At 51.7% G+C, this 27,834-nt stretch overlaps 10 protein-coding genes across 11 annotated transcripts, besides 22 other annotated features; 4 read left to right on the top strand and 6 right to left on the bottom strand.

The window, feature by feature from the left end:
- Positions 1–891: 891 nt before the first annotated feature.
- Positions 892–1,229: a mobile genetic element.
- A 185-nt stretch (positions 1,230–1,414) lies between these two features.
- Positions 1,415–2,824: a dispersed repeat.
- A 10-nt stretch (positions 2,825–2,834) lies between these two features.
- Positions 2,835–4,445: a mobile genetic element.
- Positions 4,400–4,677: a mobile genetic element.
- A 110-nt stretch (positions 4,678–4,787) lies between these two features.
- Positions 4,788–5,051: a mobile genetic element.
- A 9-nt stretch (positions 5,052–5,060) lies between these two features.
- Positions 5,061–5,205: a dispersed repeat.
- A 49-nt stretch (positions 5,206–5,254) lies between these two features.
- Positions 5,255–5,400: a mobile genetic element.
- A 1,213-nt stretch (positions 5,401–6,613) lies between these two features.
- On the top strand, positions 6,614–7,540 carry EKO05_0001297 (uncharacterized protein; the record flags this gene model as incomplete). The annotated part of the gene is made up of 1 exon (XM_038944943.1): positions 6,614–7,540. The coding sequence occupies one exon, from the start codon at positions 6,614–6,616 to the stop codon at positions 7,538–7,540; it is 927 nt and encodes a 308-aa protein (XP_038802053.1).
- Positions 7,541–7,556: 16 nt separating this feature from the next.
- Positions 7,557–7,574: a tandem repeat.
- Positions 7,575–7,588: 14 nt separating this feature from the next.
- Positions 7,589–7,633: a tandem repeat.
- A 331-nt stretch (positions 7,634–7,964) lies between these two features.
- Positions 7,965–7,989: a tandem repeat.
- Positions 7,990–8,500: 511 nt separating this feature from the next.
- Positions 8,501–8,968, bottom strand: EKO05_0001296 (uncharacterized protein; the record flags this gene model as incomplete). The annotated part of the gene is made up of 3 exons (XM_038937593.1): positions 8,501–8,593; positions 8,671–8,783; positions 8,851–8,968. 3 exons carry the CDS (start codon positions 8,966–8,968, stop codon positions 8,501–8,503), a joined length of 324 nt encoding a protein of 107 aa, XP_038802052.1.
- A 1,641-nt stretch (positions 8,969–10,609) lies between these two features.
- EKO05_0001295 (uncharacterized protein) lies at positions 10,610–11,306 on the bottom strand (the record flags this gene model as incomplete). The annotated part of the gene is made up of 2 exons (XM_038937498.1): positions 10,610–10,921; positions 11,001–11,306. 2 exons carry the CDS (start codon positions 11,304–11,306, stop codon positions 10,610–10,612), a joined length of 618 nt encoding a protein of 205 aa, XP_038802051.1.
- Positions 11,208–11,245: a tandem repeat.
- Positions 11,246–11,280: a tandem repeat.
- Positions 11,307–11,538: 232 nt separating the features above from the next.
- Positions 11,539–11,602: a tandem repeat.
- A 360-nt stretch (positions 11,603–11,962) lies between these two features.
- Positions 11,963–12,009: a tandem repeat.
- Positions 12,010–13,581: 1,572 nt separating this feature from the next.
- Positions 13,582–14,576, bottom strand: EKO05_0001294 (RNA polymerase II holoenzyme cyclin-like subunit; the record flags this gene model as incomplete). The annotated part of the gene is made up of 3 exons (XM_038937236.1): positions 13,582–14,102; positions 14,153–14,359; positions 14,417–14,576. The coding sequence occupies 3 exons, from the start codon at positions 14,574–14,576 to the stop codon at positions 13,582–13,584; spliced, it is 888 nt and encodes a 295-aa protein (XP_038802049.1).
- Positions 14,577–14,658: 82 nt separating this feature from the next.
- Positions 14,659–14,691: a tandem repeat.
- A 436-nt stretch (positions 14,692–15,127) lies between these two features.
- Positions 15,128–17,168, top strand: EKO05_0001293 (uncharacterized protein; the record flags this gene model as incomplete). Of its 2 annotated transcripts, XM_059635642.1 has the most annotated exons (8): positions 15,128–15,257; positions 15,325–15,405; positions 15,458–15,665; positions 15,713–15,840; positions 16,087–16,311; positions 16,358–16,419; positions 16,465–16,601; positions 16,649–17,168. In XM_059635642.1, 8 exons carry the CDS (start codon positions 15,128–15,130, stop codon positions 17,166–17,168), a joined length of 1,491 nt encoding a protein of 496 aa, XP_059491625.1. The 2 variants fall into 2 exon arrangements, with proteins under 2 accessions (XP_059491625.1, XP_059491624.1); XM_059635641.1 differs by having other exon boundaries at positions 15,713–16,311; positions 16,358–17,168.
- Positions 17,169–17,267: 99 nt separating this feature from the next.
- Positions 17,268–17,317: a tandem repeat.
- A 24-nt stretch (positions 17,318–17,341) lies between these two features.
- Positions 17,342–17,372: a tandem repeat.
- A 254-nt stretch (positions 17,373–17,626) lies between these two features.
- Positions 17,627–17,672: a tandem repeat.
- Positions 17,673–17,732: 60 nt separating this feature from the next.
- Positions 17,733–17,785: a tandem repeat.
- Positions 17,786–17,948: 163 nt separating this feature from the next.
- EKO05_0001292 (uncharacterized protein) lies at positions 17,949–18,789 on the bottom strand (the record flags this gene model as incomplete). Its single annotated transcript, XM_059635640.1, has 2 exons — positions 17,949–18,549; positions 18,575–18,789. 2 exons carry the CDS (start codon positions 18,787–18,789, stop codon positions 17,949–17,951), a joined length of 816 nt encoding a protein of 271 aa, XP_059491623.1.
- Positions 18,447–18,485: a tandem repeat.
- Positions 18,790–18,792: 3 nt separating the features above from the next.
- Positions 18,793–18,899: a tandem repeat.
- Positions 18,900–19,269: 370 nt separating this feature from the next.
- Positions 19,270–19,307: a tandem repeat.
- Positions 19,308–19,547: 240 nt separating this feature from the next.
- Positions 19,548–21,131, top strand: EKO05_0001291 (uncharacterized protein; the record flags this gene model as incomplete). The annotated part of the gene is made up of 2 exons (XM_038937531.2): positions 19,548–20,228; positions 20,280–21,131. The coding sequence occupies 2 exons, from the start codon at positions 19,548–19,550 to the stop codon at positions 21,129–21,131; spliced, it is 1,533 nt and encodes a 510-aa protein (XP_038802046.2).
- A 534-nt stretch (positions 21,132–21,665) lies between these two features.
- EKO05_0001290 (uncharacterized protein) lies at positions 21,666–22,835 on the top strand (the record flags this gene model as incomplete). The annotated part of the gene is made up of 3 exons (XM_038937240.1): positions 21,666–21,698; positions 21,745–21,931; positions 22,033–22,835. 3 exons carry the CDS (start codon positions 21,666–21,668, stop codon positions 22,833–22,835), a joined length of 1,023 nt encoding a protein of 340 aa, XP_038802045.1.
- A 418-nt stretch (positions 22,836–23,253) lies between these two features.
- EKO05_0001289 (GTPase-activating protein) lies at positions 23,254–25,085 on the bottom strand (the record flags this gene model as incomplete). The annotated part of the gene is made up of 3 exons (XM_038937221.1): positions 23,254–24,455; positions 24,509–24,695; positions 24,744–25,085. The coding sequence occupies 3 exons, from the start codon at positions 25,083–25,085 to the stop codon at positions 23,254–23,256; spliced, it is 1,731 nt and encodes a 576-aa protein (XP_038802044.1).
- Positions 25,086–26,120: 1,035 nt separating this feature from the next.
- Positions 26,121–27,491, bottom strand: EKO05_0001288 (uncharacterized protein; the record flags this gene model as incomplete). Its single annotated transcript, XM_038937463.1, has 7 exons — positions 26,121–26,772; positions 26,830–26,886; positions 26,937–27,020; positions 27,071–27,100; positions 27,157–27,167; positions 27,237–27,259; positions 27,440–27,491. 7 exons carry the CDS (start codon positions 27,489–27,491, stop codon positions 26,121–26,123), a joined length of 909 nt encoding a protein of 302 aa, XP_038802043.1.
- Between the last annotated feature and the right edge of the window lie 343 nt (positions 27,492–27,834).

Genomic DNA, 27,834 nt, shown 5'->3' with positions numbered 1-27,834 from the left:
ACTGTAACTTAGTCTGCCTATAACGCTAGGTATAGGTTTAAGGTCTAGTTACTAGTTATTCTTCTTAACGCGCTAATAATATCTTTATGTCCTTACTTAATAAGTCCTTAGGCCTAGGGGTAGAAGGTACTTACTGTTACCTAGTTAATCCTATAAAGCTTTGTTAGCGCTTTAACTAGTACTTAGTTTTTAGGTCTACTGTCTATTAATATCTTTAGGGGAAGACCCTACCTTACAAAGATATCCTGTTCTAGGAATTAAACCACGCTTGCTAAGTTATTCTTAACTATTGCCTAGGCTTCTACGTATCTAGACATGTAATCCTAAGACACTACTAGATATTTATAGTTTTCTCTTCTAATAGGTATATATATAATGTTAATTATAATCTATTCCTATAGACTATTAGGGCTAACTATAAAGTATAGTTCTTTATTAAACTACTAGGCAGAGTAGAACCAACATTCTTTACAGGCCTTAATGTATTATTTAAGCTAATTAAACATCTTTAGCTAGAAGTATTAGCACTAGCTCTTCTACTATATTCCTTTTCTTTCTTAATGCCTAGATTTGTAATGTAGGGTGCAGATAATCTCCTCCTACTAGTTAGGATTATTAATAACTTGTCTTAATAGTTTATTAGGTGCTACTTTTGCCTAAAGGACGTTGTTAATAACAGTAAATCTTAAGGCCTTCTTTCTTAGCTTGAGTAGGTCTAATTAGGAAAGACTATTAGGGTTCTTTATTATAAGTAGCTATTATGTAATATTACAGAAGTATTCTGTATAAAAAGATTCTAATACTGTAAGGTTAATTAAGTTTACCTAGTATGCGTGCTGCAGATCCTAATAGCTTATTAGGTTGTTTAATATTGTTATAGATCTAAGATGCTTATTAATAAAGTCCTTACTATCTTCCTTAGGCTAGCTTAGGGCTTTCTATCCCTTTCTCTCTAGTTATCTAGAGAGTGCGTCTACTACCACGTTCTTCTTTCCTGCAACATGTTAAACCTTAAATTCCTATATATTAAGTAAGGCTAACTATTAGGTAATTAGGGCTCCTAGAAGGTCTGTAGCACTGTGGTTAAGCTAATCTACTAAGGTGCAGGCGTCTGTTTTAATAATAAAGTAGATGCTATATATCTATAGCCAGAATTTTTTAAGAGCTAGTAATAATGCTTTATACTTATATTTGCCTAAGTCCTAGCCTTGTTCTATAGTAGACTAGACTTCTAATTTGTAACGCACTAGGTGCTAACAGCCTATTAGGTCTTCCTATTAGATAACTGCTCCCTAACCTTTCTTGCTGCTGTCTACGAATCTAATTACTAGCCGCAGAGGTTCTGTATAGTCGATAGTTACTAAGGCAGGAGTAGTTATTAGACACGCTTTAAGTTTCTCTATTACCTAGCTTGCCTTAATAGTCCATTAGTAGAAACTAGAGCGTTGTTCAATCTCCTTTAGGAATTAGGTTATGTTTTCTCTACTAAATACCAGGGGTACGTCTGCAAAAGGGGCTTACTTGTTAGCGTAGGTGCGCTGGTTCTCCTAGGCAATATGTCCTACTCCATTAGCAATAATAGAAAGGATTTAGCGTAAGTCTAGGTCTCCTAAAGCATTATTACTTAGTAGCAACGCTTTTAGGGTCTCTAAATTTTTAGGATAGAGATAATCTGCTATAGTTTCTACTTCTACAGGTAATTTAGTAAATCCTCCCCTTACAGCATCTTAATAGGTACTAGAGAGAGCTTTGTACGTTAGAGTGTTTAACATACTAGCAAGTTTTAGTTACTATTTTTGTTTTTAGGCATTTATTAATGCTAAAATTTATAGGTAGTTACTTATTAGAAGGTGTTCTTTTATCTTATTTAAATAGTCTTTGCTTAGGTGTTCTCTATACGTATCCTTTAAGGGGCTTCTTTAGTTCTTCTATAGCTCCTATATCTATATTACTATTACTTACCCTTATTCTAACGCCTATAGGATTACTAGGCTATATTCTAATAGCTTATTAGTATTTCCTTATAATTTAGTTCTGTTATACCTTTCTGTTATTTCCTGTTACTATATAATTATCTAATAGGCAGGGGTTTTATAGCATTAACAAAACTATAAGAACACTTTCTTACTAGGACTATGCATGCTGTATGTAAGGGCTGTAACTATTATAACTGTATAGACTTTTTACTGTAAGTCCTAATAGATTCCTAAGCCTAGCTTAGTTCTATACTGCTGGTATGTGTAGACTTTTTACTATAAGTTATAACAGATTCCTAAGCCTAGCTTAGTTCTGTACTACTAGTATGTGTAGACTTTTTACTGTAAGTCCTAATAGATTCCTAAGTATAGCTTAGTTCTGTACTGTTAGTGTTAGATCTATCTAACACCTTTTGCTCTATGCTGTTTTTCTAGGCCTACTGCTTAGTATGTAACTGCTTACTAGACCTGTTCTATAAACACTGTGTTATAATTACGTAAAAGGACATTATAAAGAAGATACTGTTTTTTTATATACTGTATATTAATGTCCTATTAAGTACTAGCTATAGTAGCCTTAGCCTTCCTAAAGCTAAGGTTTATAGGTGTTTAAGTTGTATATTAGTTACTATCTTATAGGTAAGAATATTGCTTAATGTAAGAAGGTAGTTGTCTTTAATAGCAAGCCCTAATAGCTTACTAAGATTATTTAATATACCCTCCTAACAATTACGTGCCTCTAATCCCTAATAGCCCTTTAAGCCCTTGCTAGTTAACACCCCTAATAATCACGTGCACCTAAACCCTAATGGCCTTCTAAGCCCTCGCTAGTCGGCCTTATACTTTTACTCCACTACATTAGGCCTCTTGTCTTTTCCTAACTTATATAGAGTAGGGTCTTTCTAATTTAACTTTAGCTTTAGGCAGTTAGGGTAGTAGTAACTAGTTTCTCTACACTTAAGGTACGCGTTTTAGCCCTTATATAGCCTGTCTTAGCCCTTTTTACCCTTTATTAGCTCCTTACAGAACTTCTTAGAATTAAAATAACCTTTTTAGGGTTTTTATATTCCCTTCTAACCTAGAGTTACTAAATTAGTGCTTCTATAGTCCTTTGTTAGTTATCTTACCCTTAGCTAGAGTCTTCTTAGGTAGCTGTTAGCTATAATAACCTAGTCTCTATTTAATAATATTAGCTTATTTTTTAACCCTTAGGATTGAATTTCTTTATTTATAGGAGATTAGAAATAGGTTATTTTATATACTAGAGAGCAATACAGTAATATATTTTAGAATTAGAGCTCTAGTATATATAAGTTACCTAGTTCTTCCTATAGTAGACATATAAAGTCTAATAGATTTATAGAAGACTAAGATTTCTATAGCTTATATTACTTTAAGGATTTATATACTACTTACTTATATTTAGGTAGTATTCCTAGAGTATCTAGTATAAATCTTTTTAGCTCTTACTATAATAGTTCCTAGGTTAGCTAATTACAGTAGTTAGTTGTGTAGTAAGCCTACTACAACGTCTTTAGGTTCTCTAAGAGGTACCTTATACTAAAGTTAATCTTTTACTCCTCTATAAGGAAATTAACTAGGGATTAGAGGAATTATTTCTTATAATCTCTCTTCTAATAGTTATATATAGCGTAGTTATGCTTTATATACTTCTATAAAGGTTTAGGTTATAGAAGATATATAAATAGAGAAGATTATAGTTTCTCTACTTCTTTTAGTACTTTTTAGAAGTATAGGATTATTACTAGATCTTCTTTATTATATTTACGTCTAAATTTATAAAAAGAAGAATGTTTCTTTTAGTCTTTTATCTCTAACAACTATTTACACAAGTTTTCTAACTCCTATTACTAATTACCTACTTCTAGGCTATTCTAACCCTCTTTAGCTAAAACTACCCTATAGATATAAATTCTAGGGTAAGGTATACTACCTAGAGGACCTATAGATCCTCTTAAGGCACTATAGACACTTAGTGTCTGTTAAGGTATCTCCTTATCTACAAAGGGAGGTGTTACCTTACGCTCTACTAGCTCTCCTACAGGTAGGTTGTCTTAGTCCCTCTCTAAGGATAGTAAGCCTAGATAATTTAGTTTAAGACCTATAGTAGCTTAGGTCTATCTTTAATTATAATATAAGAGTAATTAGAATATAAAGAGTATATAAGGTAATTATAAGGAAGAATAGGGTTAAAGATAATAGTAGGTAAATAAAGGTACGTAGTGTGTAGTAATAAGACTAATTACTAGAGTATTAGTAATAACATCTAACACCTTTATATAGTCTGGGCTAACTAGCCCTATAGTAGCTTACTAAGACTAGCAGAGGTACCTCTATGCCTAGCGCCTAACAGTAAATACCTATACCTATTAGAGACTTCTATTATTCTAAGCAGTAACAGGTACTATCTATTATGTAGATAGTTTGTTTTTTAGTTTCTATATTCTTTAAAGATAAGATCTTTTTTAATAGGATAAGATAGTTTAAGAAGAGAGTAGTCTGTGTTTAACAAATTCAATTCTTTTTACAAAAGACCAGGTTAAATAACTAGGCAGCGTGCAGTAACTAGACGTCTATAGGCTCTAGGATGCTTAGGAGGGTATATCCTAGCTAGGTTAAGATAGATTATAATAGATCTTTAATGTGTAGAGTCTTATATCTGTATTTCGCTTTATTGTGTACGTTAGATTCTAATGAATTTTGGGTGTGTAGGGTCTTATGTCTGTATTTTACTTATGTAGGCAGCGTAGTTACCAGTATAGCTTTATTAGTTATTAGCAGTTAGCGTGTTAACGTACTCTACAATCGAGTGACCGGCACAAGCGAGTAACTGGAGCGATTCAACTAGAGAAAACCAAAGATCTAGAGCTTAATATCTCTTAAACTACTTAATAAAATTCATTTCAATTTTAAAATAGATATTATAGAATGGTATTATTTAAGTTATAAAAAGCTCTAATCGTATTTTTTAACAGGTGTAGAGATACAGAAGAGTGGGTCGAAATAACCCCTGTATTTTAGCTTTTTTTCAATAACTTCTTGTATATTGTTAGGCTCTTGGCCTCAGACTCTTAGCCTCAGGCATGTGGATGCGTCCACGTCTGACCTCTAATAGCAATAAGTACTGTTCTGGCCGCTGTCTCACTATCAAAGTGAGCATTGTTACCTTTTTAAGGCATGCTTAGCATAGTGGGCAGAGCTGTGGCCTTAACATATATAACAGCTATAGCCTAGCTGTCTAGGCAGCTTGTAGATTATATAGGTGCAGCTAAGAATTAAAATTTCTAGACAGATCTAACTAGTGTGGGAGGAGATATTAGAGTGCAAAAATCCTAGTTTTTGGTGTAAAATTGCTCCAGTCACTTGCTTGTGCTGGTTACTCGCTTGTGGAGTACGTTATAAAGCCTACAGACTAGAACCTTATTTCTAGTTCAGTGTTTATATAATATAGAGGGTCAGTAAATTAATCTAGATAAAGTTTGGCTTATTTAGAGGCGTAGTTTCTAAAAATAAAAATGCGCACAACGGTCTTCTTAAAATAGTGCTACAACAAACGGCCGTCTAGACAGGAGATCTTGTTTTTAACGTCCTATGGTTGTATGTAGAAATTTAATATAATAAATTGTCTGTATACAAAACCTTTTCATATAAATCTCGCACACATCTGTCGGCAGTAGGTGTTCTCAGCAGGAACCAGGGCTCTCGATTGGACAATAAGCAGCGCGAAGCTGGAACCACGAACCCTCTGCACTGCTGAACGATTCGTTCCTACGCGTAAAACATTAGGTAGATATCAACGCATCTCAATGTTGTTGTAAGTGGACGTACATTACGGTACACTGTATACGCCCATAACGACCGAGTCAACCGCTTCGACATCGTTTGTCATAGAAAAGACATCGAACGATCCATAGCCGCTACTAACGTGGACTACCTTTAGGGCTGCATCTGCATCAAACAAGATGACGACAAGGGAATAGAAGTGGGAGCTTGTCAGGCTGGGCGTGTAATCACGGTGCTGCGCACACACGTCAGATTATGGTGGACATGCCCACAATCCCGTGAGCGATTTCGCTGCATTGAGACCCACAAGTACGGAGTGGTAACTCTGCTCAAGACAACATTTTACAGTCCGTGTTTAGACTGGCTCGCATGCGCACATAGACGCTTGGATCAAACGTGATAGCGATCCAAGCTCATGCACAGATGGAATGTTAGTGTGCGAACCAGATCGACGCGTTAGGGCTGCATCCCACCCACACGCTCTCACTGCATGCGCGATCATGCAAGACATGCGCATCGAGATATTGCATGGGGGGACAGTTGCAAGAGTGACCATAATATCTTGCTGACGGGAGCCGCGCTCTGCCGTCAGCTATTCTGGTTACTCTTCAAGTTGCACAGTTTCGCCCCTTTTCCTGGTGCCTAGAGCGGTAATTACGGTTCGGTCGCCACCATCCTCCTGACTCTAACATGGCCTCTCGTTAGCAGCTCTGGGGTGTGCAGGCTTGTGCACACAGTGGCCAAAGCGTGCTGAACGAGTCGTGGGAATAATAGAAAGTGTGCACATCCCCCGGGTCATCCTGCTGTACGTGTACTCTACCGCTCCGTCCAAGATGTTTGTCAGTGTTAAGGAGCGCGCGCGCCAGATCGCCAACGGGCAGTTCTCAGCAGCACCGACGGGCGCCCCAGTCGCGTCTTTGATCGATCTTACGCCAGAACCTAAACCGGGGAGTGTTGCGACAGCGAAGAAGAGCTCCTCCAAAGACACGCCTGCGAACGCCCAGGCTTCGTCCTCGAAGACCAAGTCATCGAAAACTGCGCCGACGAAGGAACCAACACTACAGGTCGCAACCCCGAAAGCCACACCTCCACCAACAACAGTTTTGACGACGACACTTCTGAATCCAACACTCCCGAACCTAACACTCCCGAGGACCACACTCCCGAGGACCACATCGCCTGCAAAAGCATCTACACCAAAGAAACCCTCTTCAAAGACAAAGGCCACCAAGGAGCCGACGTCAAAGCCATCGTCCCCCAAAATCGGATCCCCCAAACCCACATCATCAAGCCAAGCCGCATCCCAAGCAAAAGCTCCCTCTACACCCAAACTCACATCATCTCCAAAACCCGCCGTTGCCGCAAAACCCGCCTCAGCAAAGACGCCCTCGACACCCCCCCAATCCAAGCGGTCCAAGTCACCTCCCAAGCGCGTCGACTCGCCCATCTCCGACCCGGACGCCGACGCGCTCACGATGCTGAAGAGCGCATGCCTGAAGCAAGTCTCCGGCGTGACGGGGCTCGGGGGGCGGCGGCTGACGGTTGTGCCCAAGCAGCGGTCCTCGGGAGCGTGGTACGTGGCGCTCAAGGACGCGACGTCGGACAGGTACCTCACGATGTGGACGCACCGGGACAAGACGTTCGACACGCCCGAGGAGGCGCTGGAGGCGTATTTGGCGTTTGCGATTCGGATGCGCGATGGCGTTAGGTGGTTTCCGGTTGGGGCGCGGGCGGGGAGTCCCAAGGGGAAAGGGAGGTGATGGCCTGATATGAGATGGGGGGGGGGGGGGGGGGTTCTTTCTTTTTCTTGGGCTGCTCTGGTGCTGGTGCTGGTGCTGGGGATGTTGGTTGTGGCGCTATATACCCTTTTGATTGATTCTGGAGATTGGGACGGTTTGCTTTATTAACAAGTCTGCATTTTTTCCCAGGCGCTTCAGTAGTAGATAATCTATAACACCCTAATAGACACGATACAACACAAGCACGCTACAAGGTGTGCGTGGTTCTTACTAAACCATCGCATATCGCCGCATATCGAGTCGGTGACTGCATCCTTCCGGTCGGATTGTTATCCCGGCAACTTGCTAGGAAAGATTGCGGGTTCTATGTGCCTCCATGTCATCTCAGTAGGCTCCAACTTCCGTCGAAGCATGTGTGACATGGTATATAATCTGTACCGTACATACACACACACACACACACACACACATCATCCACCCAGAATCTGACACCCCCGACAAATCACTCCATGGGCTATACTCGGTTTCAAGTACGACCATCGTCTGGTAGAATGCTGACACCCGTTCCTATGTTACCCACAGATGACTCAAACTTTGCGGGGACTGTAGTTTGAAGACGAGTCAGCTGTGAGTGATACACAGTGCTTGGTGACAGGCTAGCGAAGCTGCAGTGAGATTGCGTGGTTCGTGGCTTGAGTCTGTATCGTTGGGCCTGCTGTTTGGTGATCGCTGTGAGTAGTCACCATCGTTGATAGTGCAACTGAGCCTATGTTAAACAGCGTCAGATGTTCAAGTGCGTCAGGTTCGAAACATGGTCGTTTGAATTGTTAATTTAAAGAGATATGACAGTCATGTCCTCGTCTCAGCTTTGTTAAAACTGATCGTATACATCTGGCAGTATAATGCCCCTTCCTGTGGATATCTGCTCGCTCCTCTTTTCGCTTATGCCCTGGGCAGCTGAATTCTTGTGGGGCGGGTTCTCTATTTCTTGCCGGCGACCTTGGCGGTCTCTTCTTGAAGCTTCTTGATCGAGTCCTCGGTCGAGGCGTTGGTTTCGCTCCTGTCAGCCTTGATCTGCCGTAGGTGTTAGCATAGCCTCTAAACGCACCGCAAGGTGTAGCTTCAAGAGTGCTTCATGCGGATATACATACAATGCTCTCGCTGTCACTGGCGAGACCCTCCTCCCAGTGCTGCTTGCCCTCCTTCTGGTTCTTCAGCTGCTTCTGTTTGAGCTGCTCCGCCTCATCTGCGCGGCCCTCGGTGTCTGGTTGTTGTGTTAGTCATTCGGCCGCGGAGAGCACCACGCGTCGTGTCGACAGAACTGCACGTACGGAGCTTGGTCTCCTTGCCCGCACAGCGCACTATTGACTGTGAGAAAGCAGCGCGTTGGACAGTGCTGACGGAAACGAAAGGCGCGCGACGGGCGGCGATGGAGCGTACGGAGAACATCTTGCTCGTGTTGTTTGGAGGTGCGGTGAGGTTGTTGGAGTTTCTAGTGATAGATTATGGCGTCGTGGTACCTCAAGTATCTCAATTGACAGCGTGGATGGAATTGAGAGAAGGGAAGTCTGGCTTGGCTGCAGTGATGATAGTTCGCGGAGGAAAGGACAACACAAGCTCTACCAAAGCTGAAGAAGCCATCCTCGGTACTGGCCAAGGAAGACTTTATGACGTCAGTACGGAGCTATCACCATTACGAATGGTGCGTCTGGCCGCGAACGTCCAATACGCAACGCCAATATCAAAGCACTGGCCCGCGCCCACATCGCACAAGATACTGTGCCTGGACCATTGTGTCGCAGGCGGGAGGGCTTGTTGTGGTAGTGACAGCGACCGATGAACTTACATTCCCCACGGCACGCAGCCGTGGGCGGATAGGGAGGGCTACTGTGCTCCTGCATGTGCTCAACGGGCACCCCCGCGTGGGATTAACGTGTTCTGCTTTGCTTTTATCCTTGTGTTGGGGAGGTCTGTCGTTGTTTTCACACCCGAGACTCGTGTTGCTTTGAGAGATCCCTTGAGCTGCATGGTCACGTACCCCGCATGCGCACATGATCACACAAAGCTGTCTGGGTCTCCTATCTCCTATATCGCCAGACCTTCCTGAAGGTCGCCGGTCACCAGTGACACGCCGGTGAAAGCAAAGCCATGGAGCTAGAGCTTCGGATGCCCCGCTGCCGTTGCTGATGCATCAGACCAGGCTCCTAACAGTGCGTATCATTTGAGTCTGAGTCACAATGCATTGGAGGTAGAGTGATGAAGAGTGGGTTAGTTGCGATTGCGTATCCTAAGATATTTCACTGCCCTCGATAAGAGGCGTGTCAAGTATGAGGAAAACGGCATCCCCAAGGAAATCCAGAAAATGAGACCAAAACATCCAAGAAGATCAGCCCCAACCGTCCGCTCATAGGGTCGTATGTGAAGCCTCATACAAGGAATAAAGGAAAAAAAGAAAAAGGAAAACAAGACCCGGCACGCCAAGTGACTGCGTAGAATCATCCCAGCGTCGTACAATGATTGATCAGACACCCAGACGACATGCACCCAGAACCAATGAGCCCAACACGCTTTGACACCGCCGCTTCGAAATTCGCGCCAATTGGTATAGACCGACCGCTGAAACCGAGAACCGACCGGACAAAAGAAATCTACCCTGTGTAATGGCCGCCTGGGAAGGCAAGCCGGGCAACAGCAAAGTAAGCAGCAACGCTACAGAACACCGATATCTGTAGCCCAGAAGATTTTCAAAGTCTTTAGAACGCTGATGATAACCCCAAATGCGACCCAAAAACACCGAATTGTGCAAACCGCCGTAATGCGTAATCGCTTGGAGACAGGAGGCTCCCGCGGTCTATTCGAGAATGGTGTGTTTCGCCAGTGCAACGCCGTTGCAGGTGCGAGTGGTATACCCAAGATGTCGAAGAAGATATCGTAGATTTGTACAGGTGGGAGAGTCATGGTATAGACGTTGATCCTCCGGAGGATATCAAGAAGAAGAATTAGATCCTGGTGGAAGGGCAGCCACTAGCAAGCAACGGAAGACGCCGCAACACCGAACCGGACAGTCGCCGAGCCTCGTGCCTGCGAAGCCTACCAGCGTCGCTGCGACATGAACTGCTGCTGCATCTGTCGGTTGGGGGAGACGGACGGTGGTGGGCTGGCAATGTTTCGTGTCGAGGGGTCGACGATGGGGATGGCATTGCGGGTGCGCTGCGCTAGTGGCTGGTGCAGCTTGGTCTGCGAAGCGTTGTTCTGCTGGAAGTTGGAGGGCGTGTATGGGTTGGTTGCCGTGGACAGAACAAAGGAGGGGGTGGGCTGCAATTGATGCTGCAGCGGCGATTGCTCGGGCGAGCCGCTTGACAGTGACGAGCGGTCCGACCCCGAAGAGTGGATGGACTGCAGCTATGCATCGTGTCAGTGCCTGTTGTGGCAGATGCTACGACATGACCGGGTGGCGAATGTCGCGGGCTGAATGACTTACATCATCCTCGGTGAGCAGGTGGAAGGGGCAGAACATCTCGTCGTCCTCAATGTCAAAGGACCGGGCGGCCTCGAAGTCCCGCTTGAATGCGATGGACGTGGGAGGCTCGACGTTGAACTCCTTGGGCGTGCGGACCTGGCGGAACTGCTTCTGCTGGTGCTGGGCCGAGATGCGAGGTGCGCGCCGCGATCGGCCGCCGTGGTGGTGGTTGTTGTTGTTATTGGTGTTGTTGTTGTTGTTGTTGTGCTGGTGGGCGTTGAGGTGGTGGGTGTGGTGCTGGGCACCGTAGCTGAAGAACTGTGACATGGTGGCTGGTCGTGCTGATGGGAGAGCGGATGGAAGTCGGTGGCGGGGGGCTGCGCAGAAGGGCGGTGGAGCGAGGGATCGGTGTCACAACCAGGCAAAGCCGGCAGAGGGGGGGCGTCGAGTGGTGGTGAGCAGCAGAGGGCGCGAGACAGCGGTCGAGGGTGTGAGGGGCGAGGGGGGTAACTACGCGGGTTGCGGTACGAGGCGGAGCAGATGTCTTCAGATGTCTTGAAGGCGGGAGGCGGGAGGTGGGAATGGGAGCGCTTGGGTGCAGGCGAGAGCGAGGAGCAGGAAGGGAAGGGTTGGGGCGATTTGAATGGCACGCACAAGCGCAGCGAGTCAGCGGGCGTGGCTAGCGAGAGGGTGGGTCCTTGTGTGGGTGCTAGGCGGCGATTGGGCGCGCACTTCGCCACTGCGCCTGCACCATGCCTCTTTGGCTGGCGGGCGCTTTGGCCGGACGTCTGTTCGTTTCGTTGTCTTCGACCAGGCCCGCGCCCGCCCGAGCGAAGAGGCTCCGGCGCGCACGCATCGCACCCGTGGTCCGCCGTGCGCACTGTTGCCAGCAGCCGTGACACGGTGACACTGTGACAGACGGCCGCCTGTGCCTGTGCCTGGGCCAGCAAGCCAGCAGGCGGCAGCCTCCAGTGCCAGTCCCTGGGCGGCGAGCTAGGCGGCGAGCTGGGCGGCGAGCAGAGCGTCGAGCAGAGCGTCCTCGCACAACTGCACGCCCGCACACCCGCACAACCGCACACCCCCGGACGGCGGGCGCGGAGGGTCAAACAAAGCACGCTTGTGCGCTGCTGCACGCTACAGCCTCGTCCAGCTCGCCAGTGGCTAGCAGGCGGCCAGTGGCTAGCAGACGGCCAGTGGCTAGCAGACGGCCAGTGGCTAGCAGACGACCAGTGACCACACAGTCCACACTGCTGCCCTGAGGGCCTGACCGCTCCTCCCCAAGCCCGCATGCCCAGCGCTCTTGTCGGCCTCCAGGGGAAGGCACGCTGCCGCCACTGCACCACGCAGTCTGGCTGGCCCCCTGGTCGTCCCACGGCGAGAGCAGCAGTGCGCTGTCGGTCCCTCGCCGGCAAGGGCGCGCGCACCCTCCTCTCTCCACTCTCGACGCTGCCAGTCCTCGACGCTGCTGCAGCCTATAGGAGCACGGGAGCCGCGCGGGCAGTCCTGCCTGGCTTTCGTGACTCGTCCCTGCGACGGGTGCATATCGTTCCCCTATGCAGCCGCCTACCGTTGTTCTGGAATGCAGCCAGCGCCCTTCATCAAATCTGTCGACGGTCGACGGTCGCCCACGGAGGTGGTGCATGTCTCACACGTCGCCTCGCAGCAGTGACTAGCATCGCGCAACCACACATCTTCACCCAGCCATCTCAAACACCTCGTCCAGAGTCCAGACGGCCAGACGCTGTCCATGTCTGACTTGCTCCGTCATCCACGCATGGCCCCACCGTCTTCTGTGTGACGTACGAAACCCTCGGTCTGCCTCCGGTAACCAATCGTGGCCCCTGACCCTGACCACCAAAATAGCTGCGCCTCCCCGCATGGCCTGCTCGTTCCCATCGAGCTCAAGCACAATCCAACTGCCGCCCACCAAATGCCAATTCGCCAGCCTTGCCCAAAACAGCCTCCACAACAGTAAACATTCCCATGTCTGCGCTTGTCATGGTCATGGCCTGCCCGTGCTTGCTGGCCTGCCAGGGCTCACATGATCGACTCAAAAATGACAAGCCAATCCCGGCGCAAACACTCGCGGGACAAGCAAGCAAGCAGCTACGCATTGATCTCCCCATGCTCGAAACACCTCATATCAGCATCTCCCCACTCAGAACATGTCGCCCATGTTCGGGTACAACGGTCATCATGTGTTGGCACCTTTGGGACTGGCTGTTGCATTCTCGCCCATCTTTGTAAATGAACTACTTTGTTCCTGTCATTGTGTTGCGACTAGTATTTACTCTTCTATTTCGTGCATGCTTCTGTAATTGTGTTATAACTAGTATTCACTCTTCTATTCCGTGCATGTTTCTGTAATTATGTTATAACTAGTACTCACTCTTCTACTTCGCGCATGTCTCTGTAATTGTATTATAACTAGTATTCACTCTTCTATTTCGTGCATGTTTCTGTAATTGTATTATAACTAGTATTCACTCTTCTATTTCGTGCATGTTTCTGTAATTATATTATAACTAGTACTCACTCTTCTACTTCGCGCATGTCTCTGTCAGGTCGCAGTTCAACTCTGTCAATGCTGCACAATCCTCCGTCACTTGTCCAGCCCCCTTGCCTTGACAAACTTTGCAATCTGATCTTTGCACGTCTTGTCTGTGTAGCTCTCCCACACCTCGTACAGACTGATCAGTTCCTGCGTCGTCTCCACCACAGCGTCAATGTCCACGTTGCTCTCCGCCAACCAGTCTATCAGCTTCTGCACCCTGCCCTGCGCGCCGGCTCCACCACCACCCCTCGCATTACCCAGGGCCTGGAGCGCGCTTGCCGTCCCTGCGGCGCTCATCTGCAGCCCGCCTTGCGTGGGCTTGAGCACAATGGCGAGAGTCATGGCTGTAATGGCGATGACGTGAGGTGCGTGCAGTAGTGGTAAGTCGGTGAGGTAGTGATCGTTGATGATGGACCACGCAAGGGCGTTTTCCTCCTGTGTGAGCTGGAACTGCGTCTGTAGTTCGTTGAGGCTGCGGTACGGGTGGTGCAGGATGAGCTGCGAGTTCATCTCCGAGATCAGACTGAACTCGCATTCGCCGATCTTGGAGATGTCGTTGAAGGATGTGTCTACTCGGACTGTCAGTAGGGCACCATCTCGTACACGGGAGGACGCTCACCCCAGCAATGCCGAGCTTCTGCCAGCACCATCCTGATGTGCTGGGGACACTCTTCCATCTTGCAGGCTAGATACAGAGCCGTTGCAAGGACGAGCGCCGGGTTCGACCTGCGGATCTCGACCTTTGTGTAGAAACGCCGGACGTAGACTTGAGCTGAAGCCAGTGCCTGTTGTCGAATGCCCAGTGGTCTGGCCATCTTCGATAACTCTTACCCCGATTAGTATGCATGCTACTGTGACACGGCGAATGGTCAAAACGACGTACGGTGATAGAAGTAGATACTCAAGTGCCGTCTGTCTGGTAAAGGGTACAGGCTGACGAGATTTCGTTCCGATTCTTCCATCATCTTGCGCTCCAGTGCCAACTGCTGCTTGGTGAAGGTCCAGAACTTCCGCTGGGTTGACTCCCAGTAATTCGACGCCATGATGCTGTTCAGATGGCGGACACGAAACACACCGACTCGTGCCCCTTTGACGTGCGGTAGAGACCCTGTTTGCCCTCGAGGGAGAGTCAGAATCATAGCCAGAGCAAAGTTCAGAAAGCTCGAATACGTAGAGCCAGACAACACATGCCTAACGCCTGTTCACCCCAATGTTGGAGGAGCGACTAACAAACAAGCTGAGCTGCGAGGATCCGAACACGGTGCAGCTCCGACACTCACTTGTCCCCAGCCTAGCGATTGTATTCACGCGATACGTCGTTGGCCGAGTACACAATGGTAGCCGGTGAGAGCGCGGAAATAGCAGCCGAGGCGCCAAACCGGCGAACTGCAGGCTTTCCCTTTCCTGCTCCGCTAGCCTTTTCCTGGCCCTCCGACCTCAGCCCTCTGATCTCATACCCCACGAGCGAATCCCACGAATCCGCTCCCTGTCCGCTCCCATCCTTTCAGTCATTCTCCTCGCCCACAGTCGAGAGCCGTCCCTCCTCGTGCGTCGCGCGGCACAGTCATGATAGACCGAAGATAGCAAGGCCACCATGGACGACACAAAGACGGCAAGCGTCGCCGATGCGAAGGCAGACGAGCTATGGGCGACCCTCGACATGCGCAAGCAGGGCCACCTGGACCTCGCAGGCCTGAAGAAGGGCCTGCGCAAACTGGACCATCGTAAGAGACGCCACCTACCGGGGTACTGCAGGCGCGAGCTGGAGGTGTGCTGACAGGCGTGTTGCAGCTCTCAAGAACGCGGACGAGCTCCTTGGCGAGGTCATGAAGGTCGTCGATACGGACGGCAATGGTCGCATAACCTACAAGGGTCCGTCTTACCTGGAGAACATAGACCACGGCTGTTGACCGACAATGCACAGAATTTCGAACCTTTGTCGAGGAAACGGAAAAAGAGCTACTAGCGCTCTTCCGCGGCATCGATAACAACGGCGACGGAAAGCTCTCCAAAGACGAGCTTCGAAGTGCGTTGCGACGCGCTGGCCTCGCGGTCCCGAACACCAAGCTCGATAACTTCTTCTCCGAAGTGGATACCAACGGGGATGGACATATCAGTTTTGAGGAATGGCGGTATGGCTATCTGCACCTCTAGCATCGACTACGCTGACGCCGAACAGCGATTTTTTGCTCTTTATACCCGTCAATGCGCCGAACCTCCAAGCCGTCATGTCATACTTCAATGCAACACTAAAAATCAACGCCGAAGGCGACGTCCTCGTAAGCGACGACACCATACAAGGATTAGGTACTTCAAAGCGTTTTCTTCACTTCTTTCTTGGTTCCCTGTTTCTAGTCGCGAAGACGCCACGCTATGGCTTTCCATCAGATCACGCCGTACCGCTAGACATGGCTTCTGCTCCACATTCCGCCATGTCGCAACGACTCCCGCCATGTTTCGACGATGGGGAGACTGGCTCTCCTTTCATCGAGTCGCAGAGGGGGCTAATCATGAGCTTCGGAACCATGCTGATTGGTTGTGTTCCCAATCCAGGCTACTTCGTGGCGGGAGGCATTGCAGGCATTGTATCTCGCACATCGACCGCTCCCCTCGACCGACTGAAGGTGTACCTTATCGCGCAAACCGCCGTCAAGCAAGAAGTCGTGGCTGCGGCGAAATCTGGCAATATTTTCAAGAGCGCCGTCCGCGCATGGGAGCCACTCGCCGTGGCCATGAAGGAGCTATGGCGGGCCGGCGGCATGCGTAGTCTCTATGCTGGTAGGTGTGATTGTTCCACCTGCAGCAACATAGCTAACCATACTAGGAAACGGCTTGAACGTCATCAAGGTGATGCCAGAGTCAGCCATCAAGTTTGGCGCATACGAGGCAAGTATCACCAAGAGGCCGCCAATGCATCCCTAACAAGAGCAGGCTACCAAGCGCGCATTTGCCAAATTTGAAGGCCACAACGACCCAGGGGCCATCCACTCTTGGTCCAAATTCGTCTCAGGCGGAGTTGCGGGTATGGTCTCGCAGTTCGCCGTCTACCCCATCGATACCCTGAAATTGTAAGTCCGCACCATCCTGGCCAAACGCGCATACTCATCGATTACAGCCGGATGCAGTGTGAGACGGTCGCTGGTGGACTGCATGGCAACCGCCTTATTTGGGCGACAGCCAAGAAGATGTGGCAGAGTGGAGGTATTGTCGCCTGTTATCGCGGACTGCCAATGGGTCTGTTTGGAATCTTCCCCTACGCGGCACTCGATCTTGGGACTTTCGAATACCTCAAGCGCTATGTCGCTAGACGCAACGCCAAAAAGCTCGGATGCCACGAATCAGACGCCGAACCAGGCGGTTTCATGACGGCGGCCATTGGTGGCTTCTCTGGCGCATTCGGAGCCAGTGCGGTGTACCCGCTCAACGTGCTGCGGACTCGACTGCAGAGCCAAGGAACCGTTCTACACCCCAAGACGTACACGGGCATCATGGACGTGACACGGCAGACGCTTCAGGGCGAGGGCGTTCGAGGTCTGTTTAGAGGCCTGACCCCGAATCTACTCAAGGTTGTTCCCGCCGTGTCCATTACCTATGTGGTCTACGACAAGTCGAAGAAGGCGCTCGACTTGCCCTGAGCGGATGAGAGCGCAAGCACACATGCATTTGTAATGGGTCACAACCATACTGCATCACCATACGTACCTCGAGCAGGCCGTCCTCTCGCCCATGCCAGGACTCGACACTCGACACTTGACACTCGACACCCGACACTCGACACTCGACATTCATTCGATGCACCGGTCACGTTACCCGTCACCCGTCATCCGTCACCCGTCACCATGCCATGCTGGCTGTCTGCGGCAGGGCTCAGCACCGCGAATCTCCCATTGAAGAGCGTTTCATTTGCATATTCTACACCGCGATACCCTTCCTGCTCTCGTCCCGCGTCTGCGCAGGCTGAGCACGCCTCGTGTTGGTCCCCTCATCTTCCTTTACCTTTTTTTTTCTTCATCTTCTTCTTTAGCGACGGCCTTTGGCTCCTACGACCTACACTTTACCATTGCATAGAACGGCGTTTATCTGGGACCTACAATCATCATCATCATCATCGTCGCCGTCGTCGTCGTCGTCGTCATCGTTCTATTTTGCTTCTTTTTCCAGTGGCGTGAATCGCTTTCGCGACTGCCGTGACGGAAGCAGTGGCTGTTGTGGTGGTGGTGGTAGTGGCGGTGGTGGCGGCGGAGAGCGGTGGATCTGTGGCATGTAGTGTACGTTCTAGTCGTTGCCAATGTGGAAATCTCAGTCACGTTGAAACAGAGCGCCGAGGCGAGGGAGGAGGTTGGCGTTGGCCTAAAGTGCACCTTGGCTTGAAGCGCCATATATACATGAGAGATTTTTCCCTCCCGGCCCGTCCGTCACTTTGTGATGATGATGAGCAGGACCAAAGTGACGATGAGCACGATGATCAGCGTCAGACTCCAGTTCTCGCGCGCCTTCCTGCTGAAGCGGTCCAGCCGCCCACGCGCGCGGCGGAACTGGGCATCGTGGCGGTCGACGCCCTCCTCGACCTCGTCCAGCAGCATCACCTGCCCGTCCAGCTCGTCGCCAATCTGCATGCTCAGCTCGCGCTGCCGCCCTATCGAGGCGCTCAGCGTGTCCAGCTGGTCGTCCTGGTCGCGCAGCACCTGGCTGTGGTACTCGTGGATCTGCTGGTTGTCCAGGTGGGTGTGGTCCGGCGGCGCTTCTGGATCGCGGGCTGGGTCGTCGCGGTAGGGTGCATTGAAGAGGGCCGAGCGGTTGGGGTCGGCGTCTCCATCGTCGTTGTCGGTGAAGCGGACGCTCTTGGAGGCGTGGCGGGGCTTGGATTGTGCGGCGGCGAAGTCGGCGGAGAGCGAGGGATCGTTGGGCTGGGCGAGTGTGGGCGAGGTGGTGGAGGTGGAGGTGGAGGTGGATGGGAATTGCGCACAGAGTTCGGTGAGCTGGGTGCGCAGGCGCGGGAGTTGGGACGTTATGGATCTGGGTGTTGTTAGGCTTGGCAGACGATTGCTGGAGCAGAGGGGAGTCGTGCTCATCGGATGTGTCCTCGACCTGCGACTCGAGCGATTCGATGCCCGAGCGCAACTGCTCCAGCGAGCGCGAGATCTGGCTGTCTTGGCTGTGCGAGGGCAGGTTGAGGGAGACGGCGCGCTGGCGCTCGAGCAGCGAGAGCTTGATGTGGTCGGCGAGCAGGAACAGCTGCGGCGGATTGGTCGACATGGCGTGTGGTGTGGCGCGTGGTGTGGCGCGTGGTGTGGTGTGGTGTGGTGTAATGTGGTGTGGTGTAATGTGGTGTGGTGTAATGTGGTGTGGTGTAATGTGGTGTGGTGGTGAGGAGTGTGCGGATGGATGGATGCCTCCCAAGACACGGCGAAGCTGGGCTGAGGGCTGGCGAGATGTGCGCGCGTGGTGGCTGCGGGTGCGAATGACACGGGCTGTAGAATGGATCTGCGGTCTACAGCACCCCCATGCAGCACACAGACGAGTACAGGCGCAAGTGCAACGGACTGGCGTCGGCTGCTGTCTGGCCGTCGTCGTGGATGCTGGCCATGGGCCCTGCTGACAGCCGCCGGCGCCCAATCACGCGCCTCGGCCCCCGGACCATAGCCGCGTCGGAGGCTCCGCAGTGGCTGCGTCCATGTCTCTGCTCTGTACAACGCAGGCGCAACATTGCTGATCCACAGCGGCTCCCTTTCTGCCTGTGCTTGTGCCTGTGCTTGTGCTTGTGCTTGTGCTTGGGGAGAGCCATGCCTCCATTCCTGCCCGCCCGTCCGCGCATATAACAGCCCTCGCCGGTGCCCTGCAGTCACGACGGCTGTCCTGAGCGGCCACCACCACCACCACCACCACCTCCTCCTCCTCCTCCTCCTCGTCGAACGCGCTCCACCTCCGCACTGTCGCACGGCTGCTCCTCGTCGACCGTCGACCTCATTGTCCTCGTCAGCCTCATCCCCGTCGCCGACCGCGCCCCGTCCGCCATGTCGTCGCCGTCGCCCATCCCGCCGCCCAACGACCGGCGCAACTCGCGGGCCTCCAGCCACGGCGGCTTGCCCAACGAAGCAGACGCGCTGTCCGAGCCGTCCGAACTGCGTGTGGTCGGTGGCCCTCCCAGCGCCCCCTCGCCCCTGGCCCTCCGCGCATCCCACTCACCCTCGTCGAAGCGTCGAAAGAGCACCTGCCTCAAGCTGCCCCCGGACATGGCCGCCCTCGAGTACCCGGCCGCGCCCGACAGCAACCTCGTGTGTCTGATCTGCCACGCCCCCTTCGACCGCCCCGTCCAGCTGCCCTGCGAGCACTACTTCTGCCGCGACTGCCTCGACCACGCCTGGGCCCCGCAGCCCTCGGCCCGCAAGACGTGTCCCACTTGCCGCCGCCACGTCGACGCCGAGCACGCGCTTCGCCCCGTCCCCAGGATCATCGAGACCATGCTGGACGAGCTGCTCGTCAAGTGCCCCAACACCAGGTCCGGCTGCACCTGGCTCGACCACCGCGTCAATGTCCACGACCACGTCATGCTGTACTGCGAGCACACGCCCGTCGAGTGTCCGGCCGCCGACTGCCGCCTGCACACCACCCAGAAGGACTTCCACAAGGGCTGTCTGCACTACACCGTCACCTGCGACGACTGCCACACCTCGCTGATGAGGAGAGATCTCGAGGTACGCCGCCCCGCTGGCAGCCTCGCCAGCCCTGGCTAACCATTACGTTAGGAACACCAGCGGGCGCTGTGCCCCAACCGCACCACTTCATGCGCCCTTTGTGCCGCCATCCTGCTGCGACTGGACCTCAAGTCCCACATCAACAACGCGTGTCCGAAACATGTCGTTTCCTGCCAGGGTACCATTGTTGGCTGCAAGTTCCGATCTGAGCGCGCCGACGTGATACAGCACGAGCTGGCATGCGCCATGGCCACCATGGCCCCGCACTTTCGGGACCAGCAAGCTCGCATCGAGAGGAATGAAGCGCGCATGGAGCCGTTGGCGAGAAAGGTGGGCATCCTCGAGGACGGCCTCACAAACATTACCAACATGCTGTATCCGTCCAACGCAAACGACGCCTCGTTCCCTGTGGCCGATCACTTGGATCCCAACGATGCCGCAGCCGACTTCCGCCTCCCGCAAGGTTCAATCTCACACGCCGGCCACAGCAACGACAACGGCACAAACGAACCACCCTTCGACTCGCAGATCCATCATCTCCTCACGCTGCACGACAACCTGCGCGACGAAGTGTCTCGCATCGCCAACACGCTCACAGAAGTCGAAGGCCGCACCACCATGATGGTCATCAATGAGAGCCAGCGCAACAAGGACGAGATGCTGCACACCAACGCCGCCATCAACAGCATGCGCATGCAGCTGCATTGGCTCATGAGTGCAACCATACATCAGCGAACCACTTCCACGTCGACTTCGACTTCCAGACCCTCTGCAAGCACAAACGCGGGTGCGACCAGTCGCAGCACGACGCAAGGGCCTAGTGCCCGGCCAGGGCCAAGTGGAACGTTACCTGCGCCCTACCGGAGACTGAGTGACTCAACCCGACAGGACACAAAGCTGTGACCTGGCAACAACATGAAACATGAATCATGAAAAGTGTTTTCACCGGCGTTATATTATTAAGCGAATCCTGACATTACTGTCATCTTCTCACAGGAGTTCATGGCACTGGTATAGACTCTGGGATGTGAATACCCTCCCTTCAGCGATACTGTATGGTATAAAACTTCGCCGGGATGTTATTAGACGGCACGGAGTGAGCGACACAGTCCCAGCGAGATGTGCTTATTAGTTGAAATTATAGATACCCCTTAGCTGAATACAAACTACTGAAACGAAGTCGTTACGCGACATATCTTGATAAGCAGACAGACCGTCTGCTAATGATGTTTATCAGATTAGATGGTTTGTACATAACAGCATCCTTGTTGCTGTGAATGAGTTGCTCACGTGCGGTCCAGCTTGGCCTATCGGAGACCAATCGGTGACGTATTTGATTCGTCGCGTTCCTGCAGTCAACTCGCGTCTGAAAAGTTGATCGGCCACATGCATAATCTAATCAGACATCTACATTTATTTCCAATTCTTGTTCTCTAAATGTCTGGTAACACCAATAGCGATATTCTCATTGTACGTCTTGACCAAGTCATACAAGGTACCAATTGACACTGCTTAGGCTGGCGCAGTTGCAGCGTTCACTGTAGACTTACTTGTATACCCACTCGACACACTCAAGACGCGGTTCCAATCTTCAGACTATGCACGATTGTACACAAACTCGGCGACGGGGAAGCCGAGTCCCGCGTTGTTTCGCGGCATGTATCAGGGAATCGGCAGTGTGATTATCGCAACATTACCTTCCTGTATGAACGTCCTATCTCGTTGAGCGTGCAGAAAGAGCCGGGAATTTTTCAAATGGAAGACGATGATGCTGGGTTCAGAATTGCAAACTGACAACCAGCAGCGGGAGCATTCTTCACCACCTACGAACGCACAAAATCACTCTTCACTGACCTCAACTCGACATCCTCATATCCCAATGGCTTCCTTCCCACACCCGTCATCCACGCTGCCGCCTCGTCCCTGGCCGAACTCGTATCCTGCGCCATCCTCACCCCAGCAGAAGTCATCAAGCAAAACGCACAAATGGTATCGTCTGACCGCTCCTCCTCCAACGCCACGATCCAAACGCTTCAAAAGTTTCGCTCGAACCCTCTAGCCCTGTGGCGCGGCTACGCTTCGTTAGCAGGCCGCAATCTGCCCTTCACCGCGATGCAGTTCCCCATGTTCGAGCGGCTGAAGCAGGGCATCCGCGAGTACCGAGACGAGAAAGGGTTAACACGGGGTACGATAGTCGAGAGCGGCATGATCACGGCGTTTAGCGCAGGGAGCGCGGGCGCGGTTGCAGCCGTAATCACGACACCCGTCGATGTGCTCAAGACGCGCATCATGCTGAGCGCCGCCTCGGGCGAGCATGGCTCCGACTCCGCACGGAAGAACGGCACATCCAACGGCGGTGCGAAGACCGGGCTTGTCGATGCCCTGGGCGAGTCGGTCAAGAACTCCCGTCAGAATCAAAAGAGCACGTGGCAGATCACGCAGGAGATTGTCCAAGAGCAGGGCTACAAGGGCCTGTGGCGCGGCGGGGCGCTGCGGGCCGTGTGGACGTTTGTCGGCGCGGGACTGTATCTCGGCGCGTACGAGAGCGGAAGAGTGTATTTGGCGGCGCGGAGAGGGGAGAATGTAGACGAGGCTGATCTGCTGTAGATTTACGTCAATCGATCTATTCTGGAGAGAGCCGATGTACTTTCTATACCAAGAATCATACGAATGCAGTAGCGTTGAATACGCACTGACACAGGGGCCATTAGGACTATCCTGTTCTTATGCGCTATAGGAGGCCCTGCATCTCTAATGATAGTTCGCTTGTGGACTTTTTTTTGGACTATAGCGTTCGTTGTAAATATGAGGCTTCGTCAGCTCTGTCGTGTATCTGTTCATTGCCAGTCTCCTCTTGATACAGGATCAAACGCACGACGGCATGTAGTGGAGAAGATAGTGGAAGTAAAGTCGACATGTATTATTCATACAGCAGCGCTCAAGCATCTAATAAAGACATTACACTAGTTGGTTTCGCTAAACGCAGCAACGCAGCAATGCACCTCCACACCCACGTCTCACATCCTCAAATGTCCTTCCGAGCGTTCTTGCTCTTCTGCCTGATCTGTTTACCGAACTTGTACAACAAGAACGGAATCGGGATAAACGCAATGCCCAAAAAGCCCAGCAGACTACTCGCCCAGTCGATGCCGAGGCGCATGTACATTGCGTTAGCGAAGAGGGGAAAGCCCGCGCCGAACGCGCTACGCATGAGGTCGTTGCCGGCCAGCACGCTGGCGACGTTGTCCGGATAGGCGTCGCTGAGGTAGGGCAGCACGGCGTTGAAGAGGGTAAAGGCCGATATGCCGAAGAAGCCCGTGCCGATGATCGGCACGATCCATGGGACGTCCGCGCGAGACGACCAGCCGAACCAGAACAGGCAAATGGGGACCCCCCAGCACCCGACCATGGCTGGGATCAGGCGCTTCTCTGGGGCGATGTTGCCGTTTTCGTCAAACTGCTTCTCCTGGTACATGTAGAGCCATGTGAAGAGGATGACGGCAGCGATCAGCGTGCCGACCAAGATGCCAAGGAAGGCGACGCCTTCGAGACCGAGGTTGAAACCGTACAGCCCAGTGAAGACGAGCGGGAACGACTCGAACCAGATGTACAGTAGGCCGTAGATGAGGGCAATGTACAAGTTCAGGAGGAAGACGATCGGCTCTTGGAAGTTGAGCGTGATGGGCTTGAGGAGAGACATTTGCACAACATCCATGGGCTTCATCTCCGCAGATATCATGTCCGACTCGCACGTCAACTTGTCGTTGCCGGTAAGCTTGCGGAGGCGCTTGGTGCGGCGGTGCAGGATATTGGAGGAGCTGGTCTCGGGCAGGAAGAAGAACAGGAAAATAAGACAGAAAGATGACAACCACAACAGCTCCCAGATGGTCCATTTCCAGCCCTTGAGGACGCCAGAGCCGCCAGACTGGACTGCAAACCCACCGATCAAGGGGCCCACAACAGGACCGCAGACGGCGCCAATACCCCAGACAGCGAGACCGTAGGCCTGCTTCTGCGGTCGATACATGTCGGCGATGGTGGCGCCCCCGGTAGCCAAGGCGGGAGATCCGAAGAAGCCGGTCAGGAAGCGGAATGCGAGGAGCATGCCAAAGTTGACTGAATAGACAGTGGGGAGCTGGAAGCAGCAGAAGATGAACAGTGTTCCAATATACACCCACAGCCGTCCAACTTGGGGGATTTCACTCAACGGAGACCAGATGATTGGGCCTGCACATAGGAATTAGTCGCTTTCATTGTGTGGATGTATGATAGGTGCTTACCAAGTCCATATCCTGCGACATAAAGGGTCAGACCCAAGGTAGCCGGGACCTGGGCGACGCCGAAGCTAGTCATGACATCCTGGAGACCGGGAGTGTAGATGGCGGAACCAATGTAGACGGAAAAGGTGAGGAAACAGATTTCAAAAGTGACAAAGAATCGCTTTCCTCGACTCCAGTTGCGCGGGTTCTGCTGGCTGTCAGTGATGATATGCTAGCACTTGGAGAGCTGACATACCTGTGGATCGTCTGGTCCATACCAGTCAATGACATGCAGGTCCTTGCCCTTCTCCTGGTCTATCCTCACGCCACTCGCATAGTTATAGTCGTCACCGACTTCTGTATTCGAGCTCTCTGAACCCTCGCGTTCTCTTACTCCGCGGGCCCGTTGCAGTTCCTCGACCTCCTCCTCAGGTGGTGATGTGTTGCCGTGGTGTGCAACGTAGCCGGACTTTTCCTGGTTGACGTATTTCTTCCAGAGGTTGGGATCGTTTTCCTCCGGGTACTGGAAGCATTTGTTGCGAGTGACAAGACGCACGATATGCCCGAACGGCGAGTCGCGAATGAGGTCGGCCACCATGACTGCTGACCGATGGGTGGTACGCGAGGATGCGAGATATCAACCGTGTACACCGCAGGGAGCACAGCTATCATTTTTATCATAGTCCAGACACTGACATCATACACTCCGGACAATCCCTGACCGACTACCACAAAGGCTACCATTTCAGGTTCCGCGGATGCCTGGGCTAATGTTGCGAATTAAGAGCATCAAGCGCGATAGCAAGCTTTCCTTGGCCGTGAAAAGCTTAGCTTGACACATTTCTTCTGGACAGACTCGATGAGACTCGATGAGATTTTCTCGATTCAGCATCATCTGCAGTCATCGTGAAGTCAATGACGGTGCGGCTCTACGCGATCGGCGCTAGCGCACAAGGCGATCTGACATCGACGAAAGAGAGCGCTGCATGGCTCGGCTGGCTCGGCAGTATGCGAAACGAGCGAATGGCATTGTGATGAAAAGCATTGTTCGGCGTCTTTTAAGGTTCGCTGAGGGTGCATTTATTTGTAAGGCTGATCTTGTGCTTCGCGTGGCTCTCTGACTCAATGCCAACGCGTTCAACGTTCTAGGCCATGACGTCGACGATGTTCGAGATGTCTGCTGAAACGCTGCTGTGCAATGTCTATACATACGTCACGATTGCTCGGCAAAAGGCTCTCACGTTGCATGAGTCATCCGGATACAAGCGTCCGTTCCTCATATATCAGCAGGCATTTGGAGTAGCTCGCAGATGTTTTAAGTGTACAGATGCTTAAAAGACTACAGGTCTTTTTTCTTTCCAGCTATTGAAGGATCTGGCTCACACTACCAACGACTCCTACCTAGGAGTCGAGTATGCACAGCCACGGTAGTCAGACCTCAGTCACAGATGCTCAAAACAATAAAAGCTTGTGCTTTTGAAGGATAAATGTATTTGTCGGACTGCTAGAACAGCGTTACAACCACGGTTCGTTTGCCAAAAATTGCCGCTGGTATGCTCGCAGGAAGAGATGGGGATTCCGTTCGCCCACTCAAAGACCCAATCACTTCTCGCTATGCTCGGTCTTCATGGACCTACTTTCCCTCGCGCATGCTGCGGAAGAAGTCCATGACGCCAGTGAAGACAACGAGCAGAATACCACCACCTGGGCCCAATCTCAGCACCTTGGGTGTGAAGCCCTTGTAGAGGGCACCGAAACCCTCTTCGCGGAAAACTGTGCCGAGAGCGGGAAATGCCCAGTTGTATTTGGGCACTGTGCCTACGACCTTTGATGAGTTTTGAATGCGCGATTTGACAACGTCCATGGGAGTGTTCAGGATGGTGCCGACAGTACCACCCACGGCACCAGACAGCAGGTCGTTGGTGATCTGGCCCTTCTTGTCTTTTGCTGCGGGCAGGAGAGCGCGAACCTGGAAGATGCAGCCAAAGTACCCAGCGTTCCAGAGAATGTGGCGCCACATGGTCGACTCGAGGCCCTGGTAGAGGGTGAGAGGGCCCTCCTGCTTGACGATCTTGGTGACACAGTCCACCATGCCGTTGTACTTGTGCGCCTGGGCCTTGTCCTGGAGACGGATCTTGACGAGCTCGAAGGGAACGACAACAAAGGCCTCGGTCGCACCGGCTGTCGCACCGGTGAGAATGGAGAGAGACTGGTTCATCTTGGCCTGGCCAAATAGGTTGCGGTAGAAGGTACCCCACGAGTCGTTTGCGGCGAATTTCGTGGCCCTGGTTCACGTCAATACCACGTTCTAGTCAAGAGGTTGATGCTTGGCGCAGCCTCACCTCTTCGGTGCCTCCATAAGAATAGGCGCACTGATTCCGCGGTACAGCCTCGAGGCGCTGCTGTGCGTTAGTATGATTACCGAGCGCACCGAGGGCTTCAAGCCTACCCTTCATTCTTCACGATTTTGCGGAAGCAGTCCAGCATACCATTGTAGGCATCCTCACCCGTGGCCTTTCCGGTCTGAAGCTGTCTATATAGTGTTAGAAAGGGCAATGCGCAGCCGCTCGTGTGCTCGCTCACATCCTGGTTTTGACGACGTCCAGCGGGTACCTGATAAAGAAGTTAGCGATTGCTCTGTGCGTCTTGTGAACACAGCAAACACTCACATGATCAAGATCTATGCGCATGCTCCATTAGCATATTGGGTCTGGGAAGAGCTGCACCCTCTAATCGCATGCGCACTCACTTCTGACACACCAGCCACGGCACCTGTCAGCTGTTAGCACCTGTATGGCTCATTGTAGCACCCGAGAAGCTCGTGAGCAACAGCGCTGCACCTCTGGAGTGCAATTGCGTGCTATGCGACGCCCGCAAAAACAGCAAATATTCACAGTGAGTCGTCGCACCGGCGCATCGGAGCTTCACCGAGATTCGGCAATTGAGACTTACCAGCCGCAAACTGGTAGACGAAAGGCAGGGGCTTCGCATCGGGGGAAGACATGTTGCTGGCGGCGGCTGAGGGAAAGGACAAGAAGGAGGAGGGGAGTGCGAGCAAGGAGCGGCTGGCGGTCAAGTGAGCGAGTGGGACAAGATCTGGGGAAGATATCCCAACACGTCCGAGCTTCACGGCCCGCGTCCGTCCGCGAGGTTGATCAACAGATTGCTGGTGAGGGAGACAAGGCTCTTTTTGCCCAGGTCTGCCGTTCAAGGACCGTAGGAGTGGGCGCCTTGCAGCCCAGCAATCCCCGTATTCGTCCAAACGCCTGGCCGACTGCGTTGCAACCTGCAGTCGTTAACATGCACGGACGGCTACCTAGCTCTCCATCCATCCAAACAACACCGAT

This window comes from Ascochyta rabiei, chromosome 2, assembly GCF_004011695.2.
Source record: "Ascochyta rabiei chromosome 2, complete sequence".
Classification (NCBI taxonomy): domain Eukaryota; kingdom Fungi; phylum Ascomycota; class Dothideomycetes; order Pleosporales; family Didymellaceae; genus Ascochyta; species Ascochyta rabiei.
The sequence above is the reverse complement of the archived record's forward strand: the minus strand, read 5'-3'. Positions and strand labels throughout refer to the sequence as shown.